General features: G+C 40.8%; 1 protein-coding gene and 1 pseudogene across 1 annotated transcript; one reads left to right on the plus strand and one right to left on the minus strand.

Annotated features, from left to right (window-relative positions):
• On the minus strand, positions 2008-2601 carry LOC104698699. The gene has a single exon (XM_010414108.1). The coding sequence runs from the start codon at positions 2599-2601 to the stop codon at positions 2008-2010; it is 594 nt and encodes a 197-aa protein (XP_010412410.1).
• LOC109133448 lies at positions 9056-9466 on the plus strand (annotated as a pseudogene).

The raw sequence follows: 25332 nt of genomic DNA on the forward strand, positions 1-25332 counted from the left end.
AAAAAAAAAAAAAAAAAAAAAAAAAAAAAAAAAAAAAAAAAAAAAAAAAAAAAAAAAAAAAAAAAAAAAAAAAAACTTAGGAAGGTCTTTTGGTTTTTGGAAAAATAAATGACTAAGTTTGACAAAAAAAAAAATGAATAAAATTTTGCCTTAAAGCTCGAATTTTGTTTTAGTGGAAATCATGCATTAAATTGAGGTATATATCTAACTAAGTGAGAAGATAAATGGAAATTTATTATATTAAGAGTCTCTAACTTATATATAGCTACTAGAAAATGAATGAAAAAAAAAAGAGTTGTCAATCTTATCTCTTTCTTTATTGCCATCAAATTTCCAATTATGTAATTGCACTATTATAACCTCTTTTATGTTGATTTATTATATCAAAAAATCTTTTATAACTAAATAGATTATCGGGTGGGTTTTCTTCTACAGTGACAAGATACCATATTTAAAAGACATAAAGATTGATAGGGATGAGTTCTCTTCTTTTTCTTTGGTTCATATTTCTCATAATTCTAATGTTAAGGCGGATTCTTTGGCACGCTCAGCGCGCGCAAGTCCGCATCATGTTTTGTTTGTAAACGATTTCCCTTCAAATTGGGTCATTTGAACTGGTTCTTTTGTTGACAAAAAAAAAACACAAACGATCTCTTCACCAAAAAAAGATGCACAAACAATCTTTTTTTTTTTTGAAAATTTGTGAATTTTCATTGAAGAAAATAGATTATAATTGATACAATATTTTGGGTACAGAAAAAAGATCTTGCTAAAAAAAAATTAAAAAACAAGAGCTATCTTAGAGAGTGCTAAAACCAAGCAATGAGCACTAGAGAAATCTTAACCAATCTTGCATAAGATGTTTGAAAGGTTTCTGGTGATTCTTTGCTATGATTGCATCCCTTATCTGCATGTCCAGCATCTTGAACAACATATGAGCTGGTGTCGTGATGTTATTATGTACCCGATTATTCCTTTCTATCCATATAGGATAGAGGACTGCCTGAGCTACCAAACGCCGAAGGGAGAGCTTTAAAGAGGTATCGGGAATGTCCAGCCAGGATGAAAACGCATCCCAGGTGTGAAAGACAAAAGGATTGTATCCTAGTCTCGTTGTTGTTTGCAAACAAATGTCTTCGCTGAACTCGCAGTTGAAGAAGATATGGTCGCGAGTCTCAGGGAGAAGTCCACAGGGAGAAGTCCCCAACTTGGTTCTCGTGGGTAGCCGATTGAGGTGTGTTAGCCACATCATGAAAGCGTGTCTTGGGATAGCACCTTTGTACCATACATGCTTTGTCCAAGCAAGCGGCTCTTGTCTCTCCCTTAAAGCTTCCCATGTACGTTTAGTACTGAAAAACCCAGTAGTGTCTCCTTGCGTGCACCAATGGAAATAGTCCTGGTCCAAACTTTGAGCCGGAGTGTGAACAATCGTTAGGTAAATTTGAAGCAATTCAGCTTAAGGTGACCGTTCTGAACGAAAGAGCCAGCCATTCGGAGAGAAAGCAAGTGCCACAGTCCCATTTAATGGAATACCGGTTTGAACCGGCCCTGAGGGACCCAAGAACTGAAGAAGTTTACCAAATGGAGTCCAGTTGTCGAACCAGAAACTTGCCTGCTGTCCGTTGCCCACGACACATCTCAGGAAGGAGTTGGCTAGGGGACGAAGCTGAAGTAGAGTTTTCCACGTATGCTTCTTCTCATCTATTTGCCAAAGAACCTCTTCTTTTATTTTGTTGTTCTTGATCCATTGTACCCACAGAGAGTCTGTTGCTGAGTGGAACCGCCATATGAGCTTTAGGCAAAGAGTTCTGTTCCAAGTGTCCATTCGTCTAAAACCCAATCCCCCTTCTTCCTTTGGCAAGCAAAGAGTCGACCAAGCCACTTTTACACTTTCTTATTTTGTTATATCACCTGTCCACAAAAAGTTTGCACATAAACTCTCAATGCTTTGCAAACATCCTTTGGGGAGGATGAATGCAGAATCTCAAAAGTTTATTGTGCCATATATTACAGTGGATATGAGTTCTTTCTTCCTGCATATGACAGAGCACGAGTAGACCAGTTGGTGAAGTTTGCTGAGATCTTGTCTATTAAAGGTTTGTACTCTGCGATACGGAGCTTTCGATGCATCAATGGCAGTCCAAGATACCGAATGGGTAATGAACCGAGCTTGAAGCAAATGTATGCAATCCTTTCGGTTTCAGGTTGGTTCACTCCTGCAATGAACAAATCAGTCTTGCCCATGTTTGTATGAAGACTCGAGATCTCACAGAAATCACGAAGGACCTTAATAATGTTTTCCAGGGAGTTGTAGCTTCCATCAAAGAACACCATTATGTCGTCTGCAAAGGCTAAGTGAGACACCTGTGGGGTCACTGCTGATGGATGGTGGCCTATGCAGGCAGTGTTGTGCTGACTGTTCAACATTTGAGAGAAAACCTCCATGGCTAGGGTGAACAGATAAGGGGAGATCGAATCTCCTTGACGAAGCCCTTTTGCACCTTTAAAATAGCCACAAGATTCCCTATTGACAGAAACTGAGAACGATGGTGTCGTGACAAACTCTCTAAGCAGAGTAACGAAATGCTCTGGAAACTCCATGGCCTTTAGGACATTTATGATGAAATCCAAGTGAACAGAGTCAAACACTTTCCTGAGGTTGACCTTTAACATGCCACGTTGTAAAATCCTCTTCTGATGTACCCCTGGATAAGCTCTGTCGCAAGGAGAACATTTTCCACTAGGAGACGCCCCGATGTGAAAGCTGACTGAGTGTTGGAGATAAGGTCTGGTAAGACAATCTTGAGTCTATTTGCCAAGAGCTTTGATATTACCTTGTAGATTGTGTTGTAGCACGCATTGGGACGGAAATCAGTCATTTTTGCCGCATTGGTCATCTTGGGGATAAGATTCAGAAGCGTAGAGTTCCACTGCTTCAGAATCTTGCCGGATTGGAAAAACTCAAGAACTGCACCGACGAGATCCGATCCCACGATATCCCATTGAGTCGTGAAGAACTTGACAGAGTAGCCGTCTGGGCCAGGCGCTTTGTCTTTCGGAAGAGAAAACACCGCTGATTTAATTTCCTCAGGGGTGACAGGAGCGGAGAGTACCTGTAATGCGGAAACAGAGCACCTTTGAGGGACAATAGAGGCTAAAGCCTCAACCGTGGGAGGATTGGTTGAAGATTCTGATCCAAGAAAGCGTTGATAATATTCCACCGCTAGATTTTGAATTCCTTGCTTTGAGTCGACCATCTGGTCATTATCATCAAACAGGTAGAGGATCTGCTTTTAAAGTTGACGAGAGCGGATGATTCTGTGAAAAAACTTAAAGTTTTTGTCTCCTTGGAGCTAATTGGGCTTCCTCCCACCACAATTGTTCACGTAAAGCCTAATTAATGATATCTATTGGCTCTGATTGTATCCCTTGGAATTTTTTTTTATTCCTATCCTTCCATAAGAACCAGACCAGCCACGGTATCGAACTATGAGTAACGCCTAAAGCCATAGGGATTAAACTTTTTCCATATATGAAATCCAAATTTGAATAAATCGAACCATATAGGAGCTTGTCTGTGTTTGAGCCATCAAAAATTCTCTCCCAAATCTGGCGGGAATGAGAACACTCAAATAAAGTATGATTAATAGACTCTTCCTCTAAGTCACATCGTTTACATACCGTATCACAATTAACTCCCCGAGAGGCTAATCGCACCATCACCGGAAGAGAGCCCGATGCGATCTGCCAGGAAAAGTGTTTTATTTTAGGCGGTACCTGAAGATCCCAAGCCTTTGCCTTCAAGTCATTTAAGTTGGGACCATAATCAATTTCAGTCTTCATAGCTTGAGCTACCTTATAACCTGACTTAACCGAGTATCGACCAGATTGTGTATAATGCCACACCAAACGATCTGGTCTAAGAGATTTGCTAATAGGCAAACTCAGAATAACTTGAATATCCTCCGGATCCATATATTCCTGAAGGATAGGTAAATGCCATTCTTTAGTCCGTGGATTAATCAAATGGTTTACCATTAGATTTGGGTGTAGAAGCCGTCCCCTACCATTTGCAGGTCGAGGATGTTGACTAGGGATCCAGGGATCACGCCAAACCGAAATATTGAACCCTGACCCAATTGTCCAACGGGCACCTTTTTCCACTAAACTTTTAGTTGAGTAAATACTTCTCCACCCAAAAGAGGGAGAGTAAGGTTTTTTTGCCATCAACGGGTGTTTATTCCTGAAATATCGTCTCTAAAAACTTGAGCAAATAAGGAATTCGGAAACAGAATTAAACGCCAATACTGTTTAGCCAATAAAGCATCATTAAAAGTCTCCAAATCCCGAAAACCCAAACCTCCTTCAGCTTTATCTTTACACATTTTATCCCAAGCCACCTAGTGAAGCCCCCGATCTTTCCCATCAGAACTCCACCAGAAATTTGAAATTGCACTCGTCAATTTGGTTGTTAACCCTTGAGGGAGCTTGAAGCAAGACATAACATGCGTGGGAAGGGCCAAAGCCACCGAATTTAATAGAACTTCCTTCCTACCCTTAGATAAAAATTTTGCTGTCCAACCATTCACCCGATCATTCAACCTATCTCGAACGTAACCGAAGACTTGAACTCTCGATCTGCCGAGATTCTCTGGAATTCCCAAATAGGAACCCATACCCCCTTCCTTCGAGATTCCCATGACAGATTTTACCCTCTCCTTGACCTCTAAAGACACTTTTTTACCAAACATAATAGAGGATTTTTCTAAATTTACCTCCTGGCCGGATGCTTTACCATAGTTGCCTATAATATCCATAGCCATTGAACATTGTTCTTCATCCGCTTTACAAAAGAACAGACTATCATCCGCAAACAGCAAGTGAGAAATAGGGGGGGAATCTCGAGCAATCTTAATACCCGAGATCTTTTCCTCCCTCTCAGCCTTTTTGATATTCGCTATTAACACCTCAGTACAAAGAATAAACAGATAAGGGGATAAAGGATCCCCCTGTCGCAGACCCCGTTTTGGCGATATGGAGCCACAAGGTTGACCATTAATCAACACTTGGTAGGATACCAAACTCACACACCACATTATCCAAGTGATCCATCTGGAATCAAAACCTAGCCTTATGAGGACTACCTTCAAAAAATCCCATTCAACTCGGTCATAGGCCTTACTCATATCCGTTTTGAAAGCCAAAAATTCCGAACTGCACATCCTATTGGTCTATAAACCATAAAACATCTCTTGTGCCACCAAAATATTATANCCGACCAGAAACAAAGGCTGATTGTGTTTCAGAAATAATCGAGGGCAGAATCTTTTTTAACCGGAAACAAGGAATCTTCGATATGATCTTATCACTCACTTTACACAAACTAATAGGCCTGAATTATGCCATCCTTTTAGGCACTTCAACCTTTGGAATCAGACAAATATTAGTTTCATTAATTCTGGGATCAAACTTCCCAGTCCGAAAGAAATCCCTAACCAGGGAAACTAGATCCCCTTTAAGATGAGGCCAGAACCTCTGAAAGAAAAGTGCGGTCATTCCATCCGGTCCCGGAGTCTTCTCCGGGTGCATAGCAAATAAGGCCTTACGAACTTCCATCTCTGAGATATCCTTAGTTAGCTCCCATTCATACGCTCTGTAACAAAAGGATTGACCGCTTGTACCATCTCTGAAATACCAAACACATCCGATTGTGCAAAAAGACTATTGAAATAGTCTAACGCAATCCTCTCCATACCCGCACTCGATTCATCCCAAACATCCTCTGAATCAAACAGCCCTACAATCTTATTCCTAACCCTCCTCTGTTTAGTAGAAGCATGAAAATAACTAGTATTCTTATCTCAAACCCGCAACCAAAATTTACGACTTTTCTGTTGCCAATATAATTCCTCATCATAATATGCATCTTTTAACTTCTTCTCAATAATGTGAATTTCCGCTTGCGAAATAGAGTCATCTCTTTTAGCTTCCTCTAAAAAATCCATGGTAATTGAATAAGTTGATCAGGATCACCATGTTGAGAGGCACCCCTCCTGAAAACAAAATCCAAATTTGAGTACACCGACTCATATGGAAAACTCTCTGACAACACAAGAGTCGGAGATAAATCCCAAACTTCACACGAGCGAGGGCATTCAAAGAAAACATTAGGGGTGGACATTCGGGTAACCCGTTCGGGTTCGGGTATTACCCATTTCGGGTTCGGGTAAACGGGTTTAGAAAAATAGAACCCATTGAAAATTTTTAGATATATGGGTTCGGTTCGGTTTGGCTACTATCGGGTTCGGGTCGGTTTGGGTTACAAATAATTAAAATTATTTAAATTTAAATAAATTTAGTTAAATTTTGACTTATGTGACAAAATATTTTAGATATTTTGATTATTTTTGATATTTAGGTATAAAACTAAATGAAATATTAAAAACTATAATCATAATTTTGGGGTAATTACATTATATTAATGATAAATATTCTAAATATATTTATATGTTTGGGTTTAATGGGTACCAAAACGGGTATCGAGTATTACCCGATCCTAACCCGAACCCACGGGTATTAGAAAATAGAACCCAATAGGGTTTTATAGGCAAACCCGTACCCAACCCGAACCTGGTTTTTCGGGTCGGGTTCCGGGTTGGGTATTCGGGTACGGTTTTTATGCCCAGGCCTAGAAAACATGATTAATAGTCTCAACCGCAGATTCACATCTTTTACACCAAATATCACATTGGACAACTCCGTGTATATATTTATTATTATAGATAGTTTTTACTTACTAAAAAAATTTACTTTATATTCTTTGTTAAATTTTATTTTATTTTAAAAACTCTAAACCCGCACATCGGGCGGGTCCTAATCTAGTTTTAATATAAATAGTAGAATTTACAATAAATAACTTTTGAAATTATTGTTTTGTGTTGTATCATAGGGTGATAAAGCAATTATGCTATGATACCATTATGTTTTTTTAGTACATATGTTATAAAGACAATCAAACTGTAACTTATAAATTACTATTAATTGAATACAAACTTGAGTTGTGTCTTTAACACAATATATATGATAACTAAATATAATGTGAGTTTTCTTATATATTAGAAAATTTTTTATACATTAATTTTGTTTCAGTTTTTACTTTGAAAGGTATCAAATCATTTTATAGTAATAGGACAATTAGTTACACCAAAGTTAATTAAATTTTGTACGTTCCTTAAATAATTAAGATAAATTAATGTATTTATAGTTTGTTTTTTTTGGAAAAAAAACTGATAATTAAGCATTCTAAGAAAAAAGTGTAACACCTTATTTTGATTGTAAATTATGTTGTCTTATATATTAATTTTTTTCATATATAAAAGTAATTGTTTACAACAAATAATTTTATAATATGATAAGTCAGTTTTCAAATAATTTATTGAAACGATATCACAAAACAAATATCTTATACTCTAAGTCTAACTAATTTTTTATAAAATCCATGAAAATAAAAGTGTGTCAAATTTAATATAAATATATTTTTCTTCCATTGTCTCTATTTCTAATCATTTTAAAATAAATAGTATTATTAACAATCAATTAATTTTGAAATTATTGTTTTCTGTTATTTCATTGGGAGATAAAACAATTATTTTATGAGACCATTTTTTTAGTACATATGTTTTAAAGACAGTCAAACTGTAAATTATAGAATACTATTAAATACAAATTTTAGTTGTGTCTTTAATACATTATATATCATTATTGAATATAATGTGATATATATATATATATATATATTAGTAAATCTTATATATTTTTAAATTAGTCTATCATAAATTAATTTGGTTTTAGTTTTTACTTTAAAAGTATGAAACCATTTTCTATTTTTATTTGGTTTCAATTTGTTTACATTTTTTAGTTGGGTTGATCAGTATTTTTTTTTTAGGTTCTATGGGGAATGATTTCATTATGAAATATATTATTAGATGCTAAAACTAAAAAAATGGAAGAATATGTATTTTTGAGAATATAGTTATGTATTTTTGAGAATACACTTCTGATGTTCTTAGAGGAGTATTTCGTATTGCATCAATTGATTATCGCCAGGCCCGGCCCATAGGACAATCAAGTGAAGCCAAGGATTAGGGCATCAAATTTTTTGGGGCATATTTTAGCCCAAAAATTTTAAGCCTTATATGTAGATTTTTTTTTCTTTCTTTCTTTATTTAGTTTTTTATTTATTTTTATAAATAAAAAAAAGTATTTATAAGTTCAAGTTCAATATAAGAAAAAGATATTATTTATGTAGATATATCCAATTTACATATGAAGTTTTATTAGGTTTATGAAAAATATTATCTCATTTTTTTTTCCACAAAAATTATCTCATCTTTTTAATTGTTTGTGATATTAGATTAATGTTAACTAAACTTGTTGTTAATGAGTGTTGAAGCAAAATTTTATTTAGAAAAACAAATTTATAACTCTAGTAAAAAAATTCATATTGGAAGAGTTTTAAATCAATAATGAGTGATTAGGTAATATAATATTTATTTTCATATAAAATTTTAAATGAACATAAAAACAAAGAAAAATGAAAAAGGGAGCAGCAAAAAGAACATATTTAGGTTTGTGGATTTAAAATTAAAATTATGAAAATATTTTTTATATTACTATTTTTGTGATTTATATACAATAATAAAAATGGTATTTAATTTTTTGGCGTAGGACATCTAAAATTGTCCGAGAGGCCCTGATTATCGTACACAATCTTAGTTATATGATTTTATCCTTTTTATTTCAAACTTCAATTCTAATAGATACAGATACCTAATATTGACTTTTTGAGATACATATACATATATGAAAGAATCATGGAAGATATTATGCCATTTGACATATATCGTATATGCTAAAACTTAGAAACTAATAAAGTAATAATACCTGAAGAAAACGTTTTCGAACCATAGTTATACAGATGTGTGCATATAAATACCAGCTACACAAAAACCAAGTTAACAAAACAAAATATTTAAAAATCTACTCCAAAAAAAGTATGAAAAACTTCTCAGTATTTTTATTTGTTTGAAGTCTCTCAGTGTTCAACCATGTATCCGACACGGGAATCAGGATCGCGAACGATCTTAAATTCAACAAAAAACTTTGGATGAGATGTTATTCCAAAGATGATGTTATTGGTCCAAAAATAATACTAATGGGACAAGATTATTCATTTTATTTTGGCCCTAACTTTTTTCGTACAACACGTTTTATGTGTACTTTGAAACAAGGTCCTAACTATAAACACTATCAAAGTTTTACAGCATTCAAGCTTTTCAGTAATTCAGATACCGGAGGCCTATGGAATTGGAGAGCTAGAGAAGATGGAGTTTATTTAGTGAAAGAACATGAATGTTTTGCTCAGAATCCAGTTAATCTGCATAAAGAGTATGATTGGATAAATTAAAAAAAATTACAAGATAACTTACAAAAAAAGTTGTATTACGTTTTTGAACAAGAAAAAAAATATATAAAAGTATTTGATATCGAGTATTCTATCAACTAGTTAAAAATCAAATAAATAAAAAACTGAAATTTACCCAGATTGACTCAAACAGGAATTGAAAAGTGTTGGAATGTGCATACTCGATGAAAGGGTGTGAGAGTTTGCTACATATGAATTAGTGATATAAATAAAGTTTGTTAGTTTCGTATGCTAATTTGGAGCTATAGAGGGATTTAGATCTCTGGAGAGATAGTTATAGAAAGTAACTCTTATCTTCTAATTAATACGCTTTGGTGCATTTGTGATCCAAGTCCAGCAATGACGAGCCAACAAAATGATATAAGCCCAACATAGTCAGTGAATTAGATTGAGAAAAGGGTATTGAGATGTCTAGTTGCACCCACATAGCTTTCAATGATGTATCACACTAATTTTGTAAAAATATCTTTGATATCTTATAGCTCAACCCTACATCAAATACTGTGTTATCCAACCAGCTTTCATGACTCTAAAGCTCGAATACCTGTTTCTTAGCTTATTGTTAAGTCAAATTAGTGTTTTCCATTTAATTATCATAATAGACACTGCTCATGAATAGCCAACCCGCAAAGAAGGCAGAGATAGTGAAACAACCCGACCCATTTTTCCGATCCTCACATAGGATCCACAGGAAACGATCTCACCAGAACCCTATAATTCCGACGAGACAACCGGCGTAGAAATTGTTCCTTACAAAAAACTCTCACAAACATATCAAACCCCACCTCATATATTTACTGAGTCGCACAACCAACCACCCCTAGCGACCGAGTAACAAGAGAGGTGGGCTGAAATATTTAATTTCATCCAGCCACGGACAACATTTCCCCACAATTATTCCAACTCAATATGAACTCCTCTAGTGTTGAACGGCACCTCCACCTGGTGTCGAACATCACTCATTGAACCACTTGCGAACCAACACAAACACCGACGCTCACGGAATCACTTTAGTCAATATCTCCTCATCCAATCCTTACTCTAGCTATCCTCCTAGGACCCAAACACACAACAACATGCTGGTGTCGACCACACCACCTTGGTGTCGCTCGACACCCAAACTTTACCACAAAACCGTCAATACCAAACACAATACAAACACTTGATTAAAACACAAACCAACCGTTAATTTCACAAACCCACTGTTGGATATGAAACTTATAGCACCACGAAGCTACCTACCAAAATTCAGCCAAATCGGACTTCGTTTCATCCTCCAAACATTGCCCCGAATTAGCCCTATCAAACTAGTTTGCGCTATCGATAAAGCTCTTTCTCGCCGCAAATCCCTAATCCTTCACAACTATCGATTCCCTAACCGATTAAGCATCAAACAACACAACTTACCTGGATAACAGCTTGGGGAAAGCCTCCTTGTGTCTCTCAATCCACCACTAATCTCCCATCCATCCCGTCACACATGAAGAAGATAGATCTCCCTTCTTCTCCTTTGTTCCTAGCACAAGATCTCCACTCCTCAGAGACAGATCTCACCAAACCAGCCTTGAATCTCCAAAATCTCTCCCAAAACCTCAAGAACACCTCTTTTCTCTGTTTTCTCTCCAAACTCTAAGCGGCGACAAAACAACCCCCCCCCCCCCAAAACCCTTCTGTCGACAAAACACTTAAATAACTCGGTTCCATGGTTTTTCTTAAACCAAACCGACCCAAATCGACAATTAAGTCAATCTGGTTGAATCAGAATTGATGGTGTCGATCGACATTCCCCTTGGTGTCATCGGCACCCACTCCCAAAATCCACAATTTGGTTCGCGGATGTTATAGATAGCCTTGTCCACCAGATTCGTTACAAAAGTCACAAGTACGTAATGATCTAAAATAACATAATTGTAGTCTTGTACAGGGTGTTGGTGGCACGGTATAAAAAATGGAATGGGGGAAGTTATGTGATCAACTATGCAACCAATGTCCAAATTGAGTTTACAATCATAGCAATGATTAAAAAAAACAAAGGCGCTTGATGTTTCAATCGCATAGATGACATTTTAGGCCGGTGTGATCCAGAACCCCGGTCATGAGAAGCTTGAGACAATGTCCAACATGAGAAGGGTGGTCGCATATCTCTTGTGTGTTCAACACAAATGCACATTTGGAGTGGATAATAAACTTGCATTCGCCGCATAACTAACGACCATCGTGAATCGATCGCAAGCATCACATTCCAAACAATCACCAGTGTATAACTAGGATACACAATGCTTTCTTGTGTCCTTGTAAGCTGGAACTCATGACGGTTGCGATTAGGAGAGTATGCAAATTAATGTTTGTGTAATAGTACTTTACCCGACTTCAGTTTAGTGTGTATTAAAAAATGGATCAATATAGTTGTTTCTCTGTGCATTGGATCTAATTTGAATATGAGTTGACGATGTTAAACATACTTTAACATGAACCCCAAGATCTTAAACATCTATATTAATCACATAATAGCATCATAAAGAGGATTAAAGTAATACCTTCACTCATTGTAGAAATGATGCTTCCTTGAATGGTTTCTTCTTCAATGGCTTGAAGGCTTGAAAAGAAACTCTTAGATGATCTTTAGGTGGAAGATAAGGTTTCTCTCCCCTTTCCTATAAATTCTTTTCATTATGTGTTGTTTTGTTCTTGTGATGATTTGTGATGGAGCAAACCATCTATTTATAGAAGGGAAGAAGACCTTACTCATCATAAGGGTTTTGTCTTCTAATTTAATCTCAATTATCCATCATAGTAGAGATAAAGACAGTGGTGACAAGTGTGAGAACAAGTGTCTAACATTGCTTCAAACACAACATGCAACTTCACACTTGTTCTCTTATAAGCTTTAGCATGACATGTAGCGTAGCAATTGTCCTTATAAATATAAGCATGACATATAGCTTAACACATGTCATTTTGGTTCCCAAATTATTAAACCCAAAATATAACAAACCCAATTAAATAACCTACAAACACTATAGGACCACTTATAGACGAATATATAGTAATACAATACAACGAGTGTGCAACAGTGCAAGTCGTTAGTCTTTGTTTAGTTTAATATTGATTGTCCCGTTCAGGTTGTCTGCCATGTTAGTTACTTGACAACTTTTATTTCCCTTTCTTGTTTTGCCTTTTTGTTTTTTAACTCTCAATAAGCAAGTATTCATACTTTTACTTAATAAATCGAGATCAACGAAGGAAGAAGTCAAAAAAGTTCACTGAGCCGACGATGATGCGTTCGAAAGGGGTATTCAAATGATATTTTGGAGAATTTGATGTGATTTTGGAGATTTTGGAAATTTTGGATTTTGAGAGTTTTTAGGATATTTAGGTGGATTTGTTAGTTTTTCAATCTTAAAAAAGGAAAAATAGTTTGTGATTTGGTGAGATTTTTAAAGAATATATTGGATGATTTTAAGAGATTTTTAGAACCCAAAAAAAAAATTGGTTTCCAAACAAAACATTCTCGTCATGAAGTGAATAATTTTGCAATGTCATTGTTTTCAATTCTCACGCTCTTGTTTTTATTCTACATTCTCGTCATGATTATATCAATTCTCGAAGGTTGTTGATATCATCACTGCTAACATTCATATTTTGGACGATGTGATCGAACTGTGAAGGGATTAATCAATGATTCATCATGTCTTCTATGCTCTAATGCGACTAAAAGAAGGGATCGCTTACTATTTGAATGCATATACCCAAACGCTTTTTCTGTTAAATCCTTCTGTTTGTGTATTCCCTTACTACGTATGCAGTCGTCTTGCCAATGATGCCAAGGCTGCAAAGAAATGAGGTGGTGGTAGACAATTGGACTCTATGACTCTGTGAAGCGTGTTCTCCTTACTGTAGACTTGCAGGTTCGTCTTGTTGTCTTTCTCACTGATCTGGGTGTTCTCTTGCTTATAATTGGTTGGTTTTGACATGTTATTGTTCTCTTTTGGTTATTTCTGGACAGTTTCTTTGCTAGTTTCGCTCTTAGATGGGTCATCACTAATGGTCCTGGTCTTGCATCTTACCCCATTGACACTGTTCACAAGAATGATGATCATTTGCAAGGATGTATTTAAAGAAACGTATCATCACATTCACTACAGAAGGCGTCATTTGCAGAGGACTATTTCTTTTTTCTTTGTGAATTAATTTTTTTTTTTAAACAAATCTTTCAAAATAACACCGCTCAAGGTGTGATTTTTTCTGTTGGATTTCTCATGTAAAAATGTATCCAAAGTCTCCTAAAATCTGTGTTTTGATTTTCTATTAAAAAACAGTTATATGTTGAATAACATGGTATTGTGAGTGATTTTAAATGATTTTATAGAAATTCCAAATTGAATAACATTAGATTTGGAAAGTGATTTTAAAATCATAAATTGAATAACAGATGATTTTAATAAAAAGCCAAAATCCTCCAAAATTCTCATTTGAATACCCCTCTAATAAAAAAAATCATTCAAGTGGGTTTCGTTAGTCCTCTCTTGTTTCTTATCATAACAATATTTTATACTATATATGAAATCAATGCAACATAACAAGAAATTTAGAAATAAATGTGAATATTGAGATAATTAGTTTTGATTGGTTATTTAGAAGTTTAGGTGGATGGTATAAACCGTATAAGAAGCAGTCGCGAATCCATGTTGTGGATTGTGGGTGCAGTACTTATACCACCAGTAAAATAGAAATAGTCAATATTGTTACACTATAAACAAAATAAATCTAGTGGCTAAATGGTTAGAAATCCACAAGTAAGATACTCAAAGTAAAGGGTTTGATTCCTATGTACAACAATTTGCCTCCCCAAACTTTTTTTTGCATCAAGATAACTTCTACTTTTTTGCAACAATTTGCCTCCCCTCTCGGCTCCCTCATCAGTGTCTTTGGTCGTCCAACTTGACCGTCTCAAACATGCATTCCCCTGACTGGAACCGTGGCAAGGGCTTGTACCAGTTCAGGGTGGCGTATTCGACCTACAAGATCTCCCCAAGCGGAACTGCTTCTTACGCATCTCACTACCAGCAAGCAGCACCGAGTCAGACTCTTACGTATGGAGGATTGAGGATGATAATCTTGATGATTTTAACACAAAGAGAACTTGGGAAGCAATCATGCATAGAAATCAACCCCTTCCCAGGACAGAGCATGTATGGTACAAAGGTGCAGTACCGCGTCATGCGTTTACGATGTGGCTAACCCAGCTTGACAGGATTCCCACAAGAACCCGCTTGGCTAACTGGGGTTTACAAATTGATACGACCTGCTGCATTTGTGGCTTGTCTGAAACAAGAGACCACCTCTTCTTACACTGTGATTTCAGTGAGGTTCTCTAGCAAGAAGCAACGCGGAGACTCGGCTAAAGCTTATTCGTGTTTCACACTTGGGATGCTTTGTCAGCGTGGCTTAACATCAAAGACTCAATTTCAACCCAGACATTGCGACGGCTAGTTCTGCAGGTACTCATCTATACTATATGGCTAGAAAGGAACTACCGATTTCACAACAATGTTGCCACACCTCCCCATATCCTGTTCAAGCAACTGAATAGACTGGTCCGTGATGCGATCATAGCTAAGAGGCATCGGAAAAACTTCAAAAACTTAATGCAAAGTTGGCTTAGATTCATCTAAAGTTCTGTATCTTAGATCACTCCTGGTTTTTATTTTTTTGGGCGAGGTTTATCTACTGTATTAAGGCTATTGTAACCAATACAATTTATTTTCATTAATGAAAATTCACATTTTTACAAAAAAAAAAAAAAAAAAAAAATTATATATTTTCTTTTTTAATTATCTTTATTACAGCTAGAACAAGTGCATTTTGAAGGGAATAAGAAGGCTTCCAATCTTGGAGATTCTAGACTAAACAAGACCGTTGTGTTATCGTAGCTAGGCTACACCAACTTATGTGAATGTATGAGTGTTAACTTCACGTATACCATGAATATTTGTATTAATTGTTGTCTTGTTGATTGATACAAAATAAAAATGAAAAAATGAAGTTGTAGGCTAACATGCGTAGTGTTGATGTCCAGATCGGTCTAATTAGAGTATTTTAGTTCGGTATTTAGAGGGTCGAAGTTTTCTTTTATATATGAAAAGTCGGGCTACAATTGATAACGACGAGCTATAAAATGACGAAAAGGAAACAATTGACGAACTGCGAGCTCGTCGAATCGATGCTCCGAGAACCGGTTCTCTAGTATAAATTTCCTCTCCGTTTTTCGTGTCCTTTCACCGCACGCCGTACAATCACTATTTATAGATTAATGTGTCGGTTTGTCATCTAAAAAGACCAAAATACCCTGCTCGGTCTATTAACTCTTTTGGGCCTATTCTGGGCTGGACCTATTGTTGGGGTAAAATCCACCCCTAACAGTATCCCCCCATCTTTAGTTCGTAGTCGCGCAATCTTCGAGCCTTTGTATTTGACGACGAGCTGGATCCGAGGTCGGCAAACGATGGGCACTTGAAGGGTATGCGGACAAATATTGGGAAATTGGAGAGTCGCGCGTGAGCTTTCCCGTTTTCCAAAAAATACGGTCACATCGTCACGCATTTACCTTGATGCGCGTGACATCTGAAAGTTGTAACATCGCTTTGATCCTCGAGTTGTAATGATGATTTCTTCGGGAATCTTCCTTTCAACCCTATAAATACTCATCCCTTCTTCATCTTGGCTTCATTTCTCTCCATCGATTGTTTCCTCAGCTCGTCGTCCCAAGTATTTTCTTCCCTCATCTTCTAGCTCGTCTATATATTTGTTTCCTTGAGACTTTCTATGGCCTCCCCCCCGATCCACTTCGTCTGATTCCTCGGCGGCGAGCCACCTTCGTCAGAACACTTCGCCTGATTCCAGTGGTTCGACCAGATCGGACCGTCGTGTGGCGAGGTCTCCGACGGGTAGTGACGTTTCTTTGGGATCGTCGTCTAGTTCTGACGACACCAATTTGGCCGAACTCCAGTTCCGCATCTTCTCTGATGTGACGGTTCCGAGTTCGTCAGCCCTTCCATGCCAGATCCCTTCTCTTATCGACGAGGACTTTGATGACATTATCGTTCCGGCGGATCGCCTCATCAGGCACATATCTCTCCCGTCGGTTGCCGACCCTTCAGAAACCAAGGAGCATGCCCTTTCTTTCGTTCCCCGATCTTCCTCCAAACGTGAATCGGCTCTCCAGGCGGTTCAGATCAGCGAATTCCCGGCCGATCCCGTCATTATTATCCCCGAGCGCAATCAGTGTCCTTGGGATGTTCCCGAAGGGTTCATTTGTCTCTCGGAGAAAATTTTCTCCGAATGTGGGGTTACTTTTCCCCTTCCCTCTTTTCTGATGTCGTATTTTGCTAAGCGCAAAATGGCAATTTCTTAGTTCGCTCCGGCTACGTTCCGGAACGCGGTTGGAATCTCAATTTTGGCAAAGAGAGCGGGGATTCGACTGTCGGTTGATCATTTCGAAGAGCTTACTCGTCTAACAGCGTCTGACAGAAATAAGAAACCCGGAGTTACTATGTCAGTTCGCGACCCCCTCTGCTCGTCGAAAGGGCAAAACGGAAGACCCACAAATCGGAAAGGTCTTATTTTTTCTAAAAAGTGGTTCCAGGAGTCGTCGAGGATCCTGCGATCCCTTTATCTTCTGGGTGGAACCTTTCACCTGGTAGTTCATCTTTCTTTGTAATTTGTTCACGTCCTTCATATATTTTTCGTTACTTACCCCGTTCGCTTCTTTGTAGTTTTCATACCGCGGTGCCTTCTTCCTTATCCTCCTGCGTTTCAAGCTGATATTGACGCGATACGAGCAGTGGGTCCGTATATTTGGTCAGGCTCTAGACAGAGGAAAGGAGGTCGTCCAAGAAAGCAAAAGGTTCCTCGACCGACAAGTAATAGTCAAACTTTTCTTTGGTTTGTCTAAGGCGTTCGTTGACGACATGTTAGGAGGTCAGAGTGTTTTTTTTTTTAACTTGAATTCCCTGTGCAGCTAGTACAATGGGGAGAATTTATTTGGATGTTCCCAACGTGTTGGCTCGCTACCGTCAAGCGTATGGTCCACCCGCGCTCTCTCCACCTTCTCACCTTGAGGTCCAATCCGAGACTTGCCCTTCCGGGGTTGACCCATCACGGAGATCTCCTCCGGCTTCTCGCGATTCTCGTTCGGCTGAGATTCGCGCTGGCAAAAGGCCGGCATCGAGATCGTCTCCTCTCCCACCAAACCTCCTGGCTCTCCCCGCTGGAGCTGACTCCCAAGGGGAAAAAGCCTACGGGTGACTCTAGCCGTCAGAAGGAGCATTCCTTGAATCCTTCGCAGAAGAGGGCAGATCGATCTCAGGATCGATTGGTTGTTAAAGCGGCAGAGGACCGTGGACTATCGGTGGGATTTCTCTCATACTTCGGCAACTCGAGCTTTTTCGAACGACTAGGAGGCATGCACTGAGCTGTTTTGCAAGATCCATTTTGGGTCTGGTCGTCTTATGCCGATCGAGAGGATGAAGGAGGGCGATAAGATCATCGATCTGGCGAATACCGCCTTCGAGGTTCGTAATTCGGCAGTTGTTTTCCTTTTTCTCGTTGTTTTTTTTATTTAAGTTCCCTTTTCTGATTTTTGGTCGTCGCAACTCATAGGTCGCATCAACCGTCTCGCTTCTGGCTACGAGAGGCGTGTGTACGACCTAGAGTCCGCTGCTTCTATGCCTTCAAGTTCCTCGGTCAAGCAAGTCAAGAAGCTTGAAGCTCAGCTCGAACAGGCAGTTCGCTTGAACACGACGCTGAGCGGGAAGATTTCCAAATTGGAGCGTGAGCGAGTGGTGGCGAACTCTGCACAGGCTGCCCTTCTGTCGACGCTCAACGTGGCAGAAGCGTCTTGTGCCCAACTTCGGATCACTCTAGAATCCAAGACGACGAGGCTTAGAGCTCGTCGTCGTGGGTTCAGTCGGTATCAAAAGATGGCTGCTTATCGTAGGGTTGTCGATCGTGCCCAGAAGATTTTGGATCGTCACAAGGCTCAAGCGGAGGCTGTTGAAGCATCTCGCCCAAAGTTGCTCGAGTACAACCAGGCCTTGGGGAATTTGCACATGAGAGGGTTGCTGCTGTGGCGGCTGGATCTCAATCCCGGTGATTTCGATATTTCCTCCATTTTTGTTGAGCCTTTCCCTGATCCCCTCGAATGGTTTTCTTCCCCAGGTGTCGCAGATGATTCGGATTCGGAGTCTGAAGGAGGCGTGCGTCCAGTGAGGAAGTCGAGGAAGAAAATATTGTTCCTGCTACACCAGGTCGCTCGGCGGCTTATCCCCATGATGTAGTGGATGCTGGGCCGTTATGGCATTGTATTTTGTTGTTGGAACTTATTTATGTTTGTTTGACGATCTTCTTTTACTTTGGATTCCTTGTTTTTACTTAACTCATATCGTCATTTTGCTTCGAAAATTTCTTCACGCTATTTCTTCTCTTCTTTAAACGTACGAGCTTCTCCATGGGGTCGACCGTGGTTTTTGCGTCACTTGCAACAGCAAGGTCGGTGTCTTTGGAGGAGAGCTCGTGAATATCCCGCTTCAGGTTGCAATACGTCGTAAGTTTGAACTCCATTTTGGAGTCCGAGATTCTAGTGGCGACGTTAGTGTTCTTGCGGGGAGGATGCCAACTTTGGCGAGAGTAGATCCGCTCATCCTGATTTTGATGAGCCAACCAATGGGATACTGGCTAGCGAGAAGCCTTTACTTCTCTTCTCCCCCTCCCCTCCTTTTTTTTTTGAATCTCTTCGGCACGGGACACGCGTTTGGTCGGCTTTTCCTAAGTCACAAGTGGTGACTCAGCTTTTTCTCGTTCGAGTGCGACATACAGGAATCGGCTTATTTTCTTATTACGAGTAGCGAACTCGGTTTTATTATATAGGTGCAACACGCGATGGTCGGCTTACCTATGAATTTGCGAGTAGCGACTCGGCTTGAATTATAAAGGTGCGAAACGCAGTGGTCGGCTTGCCCATGACTTTGCGAGTAGCGACTCGGCTTAATTATATAGACGCGATACGCAGTGGTCGGCCCCCTTCTTTTTTATTTTTTTTTATTTTATTTTTTTGCCTATGAAACGCACTGGTCATTTAATGGGTGCGTTTTCCAAGGCTTGATTTATTTCTCCCCTCGGGAACACGCACTTTGCAATCTATAAATTACCCATCTGGCCTCTACCTTCTTTCATTTTCCTCTATTTTTTTTCGAGAAAACACCTTGTGATGCCCGTAACAGCGAGGTTAGCGTGGTTGAGGAGGGCGCGGGAACGGCTCGCTGTACGACCTGATGATGTGATTCGTTTGGAGCTGGAGTACGATCATGCCCAGATTCAATGGCTGCGGGATTATATCGTAACAACGCGTCGATAGTTCGAGCGTCGTTTCCAATTTTGCCATGTAGATGGGACCGAAAGCTCGAGGAGCGTTCTTGCTGCGAGGCGTTACTGGCCAAAGCGGGGGTTCCCAACCTTGTACCTATTGGTAGGAGGCCGTACTAAGATCATGTGGAACTCGACGCGTGCCGAACTCGAGTCGACGTGTTGCAGCAGTACATTAATCAGCTTGAGAGTACAGATCACTACTTCTGCGACAGTAGTCGTGTTGAGGCGGCTTGCTCCTACATCGAAAGGATTGTCTTCAGGGGTGTTGTCATCCCAATGGACAGGCTGAAAGAATTGAAGGATTCGTGCCGTTTCTGGCAGACGACCAACGGTGGCCTGGAGTTTGACGAACCCTCGAACGCCGACCTGGGGATTGAGTAGCGGGGCCTTGTGCGGAGTGCTTGATAGTAGCGATCCCAATTTCTTCTTACTCCCCCCCTTTTTTTGTTTTTGGTATGTGCCGTATTGGGGTCGGCTTGAACTTTTGCCGGTTTGGGGGTCGGCTCCCCTTTGTTTTAATTTTTGAACCAGCTCTTATTTTATGCTTTTGTTGTTACTCTGGTGCAACGCGCTATCGCTGATAAGCATAATAAAATTATATTATTGGCAGTTGTGTCTCGTAAACGAGACTGCCTACGTACCCCCCGATCAGGAGGGATCAAGCCGCTCGTAGTTCACATTATATAGATAATTAAAACTGTAGAAAATGGGCTATGTTTTTTTTTAGTAATAGTAGCGCTTTAGATGTATGGCGTTCCAAGAGCGGGGTACTGGCTCGCCGCTCATTGTCAGGAGCTCGTAAACACCGGGCTGGACGACTTTGGACACCTGGTACGGACCTTCCCAATTGGCTCCCATTTTTCGGCATAAGGCTCGGCAGTGTTCTCGAAAACTTTTCGTAAGACAAGATCTCCCCCGTCAAAGTGCCGATTGTGGACTTTCTTGTTGTAGTACTTGGCGGCGGCAAGTTGGTAGTTTTGAATTCGTAGAAATGCCTTGTCACGTTGAGTGTTGTGTCTTGGACGAGCATTGTTCGGGGAAGGCTTGTACTGCCGACCTCAGCTGGTGCCATTGCTTCCATTCCGTAGGCTAGGGAGAATGGGGTTTGGTTCGTAGCTTGTCATGGCGTTGTACGATAAGACCAAAGCACTCCGTCGAGTTCGCCGGCCCAAGCGCCTTTCTTGGCGTCCATCCTCTTTTTTAGGCCGTCGAGTATGGTTTTCTTTGTCGCTTCGGCTAACTCATTTACTTGCGTGTATCTTGGCGTTGATTTCCTTAACTTGATTCTCAACTTTTCGCAGAAGTCTTCGAATTGCAAAGAAATGAATTGCGAGCCGTTATCGGTGACTATTTCATAAGTCAGGCCATGGCGGCATATGATATATTTCCATACAAAAAGCTGGACATCTTTGGCTTTGGTGTTGGCGTAGGACTCGGCTTCGACCCACTTAGTGAAGTAATCGGTGAGGATGAGAATATAATGTTTCTGTCTCGACGCGGGTAGCGGGCCGATAATGTCCATTGCCCAGCGCATGAATGAATATGGAGCTACGCCAGCTCGTAGAAGTTCGGTCGGTTGATGGATGATGGGCGCGTGACGCTGGCATTTCTCGGATTTGGCCACGAATCTTTCGCAGTCGTAGATCATTGTTGGCCAGTAATGGTCCTGCTTCTTGATTCATAGTGCTAAGGCTCGTCCACCGGAATGGTTACCTCCTGCCCCTTCATGGGTTTCCATCATGACCCGTTCCGTATTGTCACCGTGCACGCACAACAGTAAGGCTCCGGAGGCAGTCCACCGAAGCAAGTGCTCCTTCATCAGAGTGTAATGGGAAGCTTTCGTTTTCTATCGTCGCTTGGCCCATTTGTCCGTTGGTACGTCACCGTCTGCGAGATAGGCGCGTATTTTGACCCGCCAATCTATCTTGTCATCGTCGGAAGGAGGTTCGAACTGCCACTGCGAGGTGGCGACTCGTCAGTTTGGGTGGTGAATGGCGAGACAGGTCCCTGCTGGATTGTCTTCGATGCTTGGCGTATCAATGCTTTCAACTGGTATGATTCGTCGAAGGTCAGGGTCTGATATTGATGCGAGAGCTGTTAGGGCGTCGGCCGGAGCATTTTCCCCTCTTGGGATATTAATGAGTTCGAACTCATCGAAACATTTGGACAGAAGTCTGACGACGTTGAGGTAGGCGGCCATTGATTTGGTTTTGGTGTCGTATTCCCCACTGAACTGATTGGCGACGAGTTGTGAATCGCAAAAAGCCCTGATTCATTTGATTTGCATCCCACTGGCGAGTTTGAGTCCGGCGATGAGTCCTTCGTACTCGGCGACATTATTGGTTGATTGGAACCGAAGCCGGAAGGACTGTTCCAAAATTTCCCTGGTCAGAGATGTTAACCGAATGCCCACACCGGAACCTAGATGGGAGGACGCACCGTCGACATGCAGGATCCACTATCCATCTATCGGGTCAGACAGCGTATGCTCGGCACCGTCCAAGGGTAGTTCAATTAAGAAGTCACCTAACACCAGGGATTTGGTGGTCGGGCGGGTGCAGAATTCGATGTCGTACTCGCTGAGTTTGATTGCCCATTTCGTTAATCACCCGGATTGATTCGAACTATGCAAAAAAGATCACAAAGGTTGATTGGACAGGACGGCGATGGTGTGTGATTGGAAGTGGGGTCGGAGCTTTCGTGCCGAAGTGACGACTGCTAGGGCGACCTTCTCTACTATCGGGTAACGGGTTTCGGCGTCGTCGAGGGATTTGCTCACATAAAAGATAATTCGTTACTCTCCTCGGTCGTCTTTCACAAGCACTCCGCTGACTGCTGATGCGGAAACCGTGATATACAGGAATAAAACTTCGCTTATCTCTGGCTTTGCAAGTACTTGTGGTGTTGACAAATAATTATTCAATTTTCCAAACGCGTCGTGGCAAGCCTCATTCCATTCGAACTTTCCTTTGGTCTTGAGGAGTTGGTAGAAGGGGAGGCACTTATCCGTCGACCTGGATATGAAACGATTCAGGGCGGCGATTCGCCCGGTTAGTCGTTGTACCTCTTTGGCATTCTTGGGCGAGGGGAGGTCAATGATCGCCTTGATTTGCTTCTGATTTGCTTCGATTCCTCGCCGAGTTACCAGGTAACCCAAAAACTCTCCCGACTTGACTGCAAAGGTACACTTGGCCGAATTCAATTTCATCCCATACTTATTCAGGGTGTTGAAGCATTGTCGGAGATGAGTAATATGGTCGTAGGCGCGCTGCGATTTGACGAGCATGTCGTCTATATATACCTCCATGGTTCTGCCGAGCTGTTCGGCGAACATTTTGTTTACAAGTCGCTGGTAAGTTGTTCCCGTGTTTTTAGGCCAAAAGGCATGACCTTGTAACAGTAGGTGCCCCTGTCTGTGATAAATGACTTTTTTTCCTGGTCATCCTTGTGCATCAAAATTTGTTGTACCCCGAGAAGGCGTCCATAAAGGTCAGAAGTTCGTTGCCCGCGGTTGCTTCGACGAGCTGATCGATCCGTGGTAGTGGGGAGCTGTCCTTTGGGCAGGCCTTGTTTAGGTCAGTAAAGTCTACGCAGACTCGCCATTTTCCGTTTTTCTTTTTGATGACCACTGGGTTGGCTAACCACTCTGGGTATTTTAATTCTACGATGGATCCTGCGCCGAGTAGTTTGTCGACTTCGTCATTGACTGCTTGCAACCTCTCTGGGCCTAGCTTGCGTTGTTTTTGTTTGACTGGCTTGTGCGTTGGGTCGGCGTTAAGCTAGTGTGTTGTGATGGTTGGATCGATTCCCTTCATATCAGTCACAGTCCACACGAACGTCGAGATGTTTGTATTGAGGAAAAGGATCAGCTCGGTGCGCATGGCTTTGGTTATTTCTTTTCCGATATTCACACATCATTTTCCGTCGGTCTCGTCGAGGCTTACTTCTTCTGTTGCGGTGACGCCCTGTTGGATAGGGGTCGGTCTTCCATCGGTCGGTGACGAGTCATCGTTGCCGACCCGCTGCTTTGATTGTTATAACTTCTTCGTTGTAAGAATCTTGTGTTCGATCAGGAAGTAGGTCCTCGCGCTCTGCTGGTTGCCGCGCAGTGTAAACACACCTTTTGAAGTTGGGAATTTGACGCGTTGATAGTACCTAGACGGGACTGCCCTCATCTTGTGGAGCCACGGTGTTCCGAGAATGACGTTATAGATGGTAGGCCTGTCGATGATGGCGAACTGATAATACCTTGCCATTCCTCCGACAAAGATCGGCAGGTCGATAGTACCGACTGACATGAGATGATCTCCGTCAAAACCGGTCAGAGAGTTGCACTATAGCCTGATTTCGCTCTCGTCGATCTCCATTTATGCCAGGACGTTCCTGAAGATCACATTTACTTAGCTTCCGGTATCGATCAAGATTCTCGTAACCTCACTTTCTCCGATCAAAAGTTCGATGACTAGTGGGTCGTTACGCGTAAGCCTTCCAGATCGTTGTCGTTGAAAGTTATCGTTGTGTTTTCGGAACTGATCTTCGACGGCCAGGATTTTTTCATTTCGGCTTTCTTGGTGTAATCTCTTATTGACATGACCGAATCGTTTCATCCTGCTAGCCCGCCCATGATCATGTTTATCTGTCTCATTACCGGGGGACGGTGGTCGGTCTGATGATCTGTGCGCGGTCGTTTTTCATGATCGTCGTTATTTAACGCCTCTATTTCGTCGTCGTTCTAGTCAGCGAGTGCCTTGGAATCTTTTACAAACTTCCGAGCGATATTTTCGGCTCGTTTGGAATCAGCTTTTCCGGGTCGGGTCGTCTTGCTTATGTCAGACTCGACAACTATTGCCCCCTTTTTGTACCGCTCCATCAGGATCGTTTGGAGGTAACGACACACGTCACTTGAGTGTGTGGTACTTTGATGGAAATCCCAGTATTGGGTTGTGCTATTTTCACCTCCTTCCATCGTGATGTATTTATTTTCACCGATCGCGAAGGTTCTACGAGTTCGGTCTGGGTTTCGGGAGAAGTGATGGCGTGGCTCAACGTGTTCAACCTTTGGAGCTATGACTGTTGGTGGCTTGGTCGCGACGCTTGTTTCTGCGGCATGCTTCTTAGCGCTGACCACCTTTTCTTCTTCGACTTCTATGTGCTTCGCGGCTCGTAGTAGCGTGTCGGCTATGGTTTCTACATGGGTCAAGGACAGCTCCTCTTTAAACCGAGATTCGTACCACAGCGTGTTTTTGAGTGCAACGATAGCTGCAGCGTCCGGAATCGAGATGTTAACGACGACTTCTTTAAAACGTCCGATGAAGGATCGAAGCGATTCATTTCGCCCTTGAGTTAGTGCGTACAGATCGGCATGGGAGTTCTTGTTTTCCATCAGAACGGCAAATTGCTTTAAAAATTCGGTTATCAGATCC

Source organism: Camelina sativa, chromosome 6 (assembly GCF_000633955.1).
Source record: "Camelina sativa cultivar DH55 chromosome 6, Cs, whole genome shotgun sequence".
In the NCBI taxonomy this organism is placed as follows: domain Eukaryota; kingdom Viridiplantae; phylum Streptophyta; class Magnoliopsida; order Brassicales; family Brassicaceae; genus Camelina; species Camelina sativa.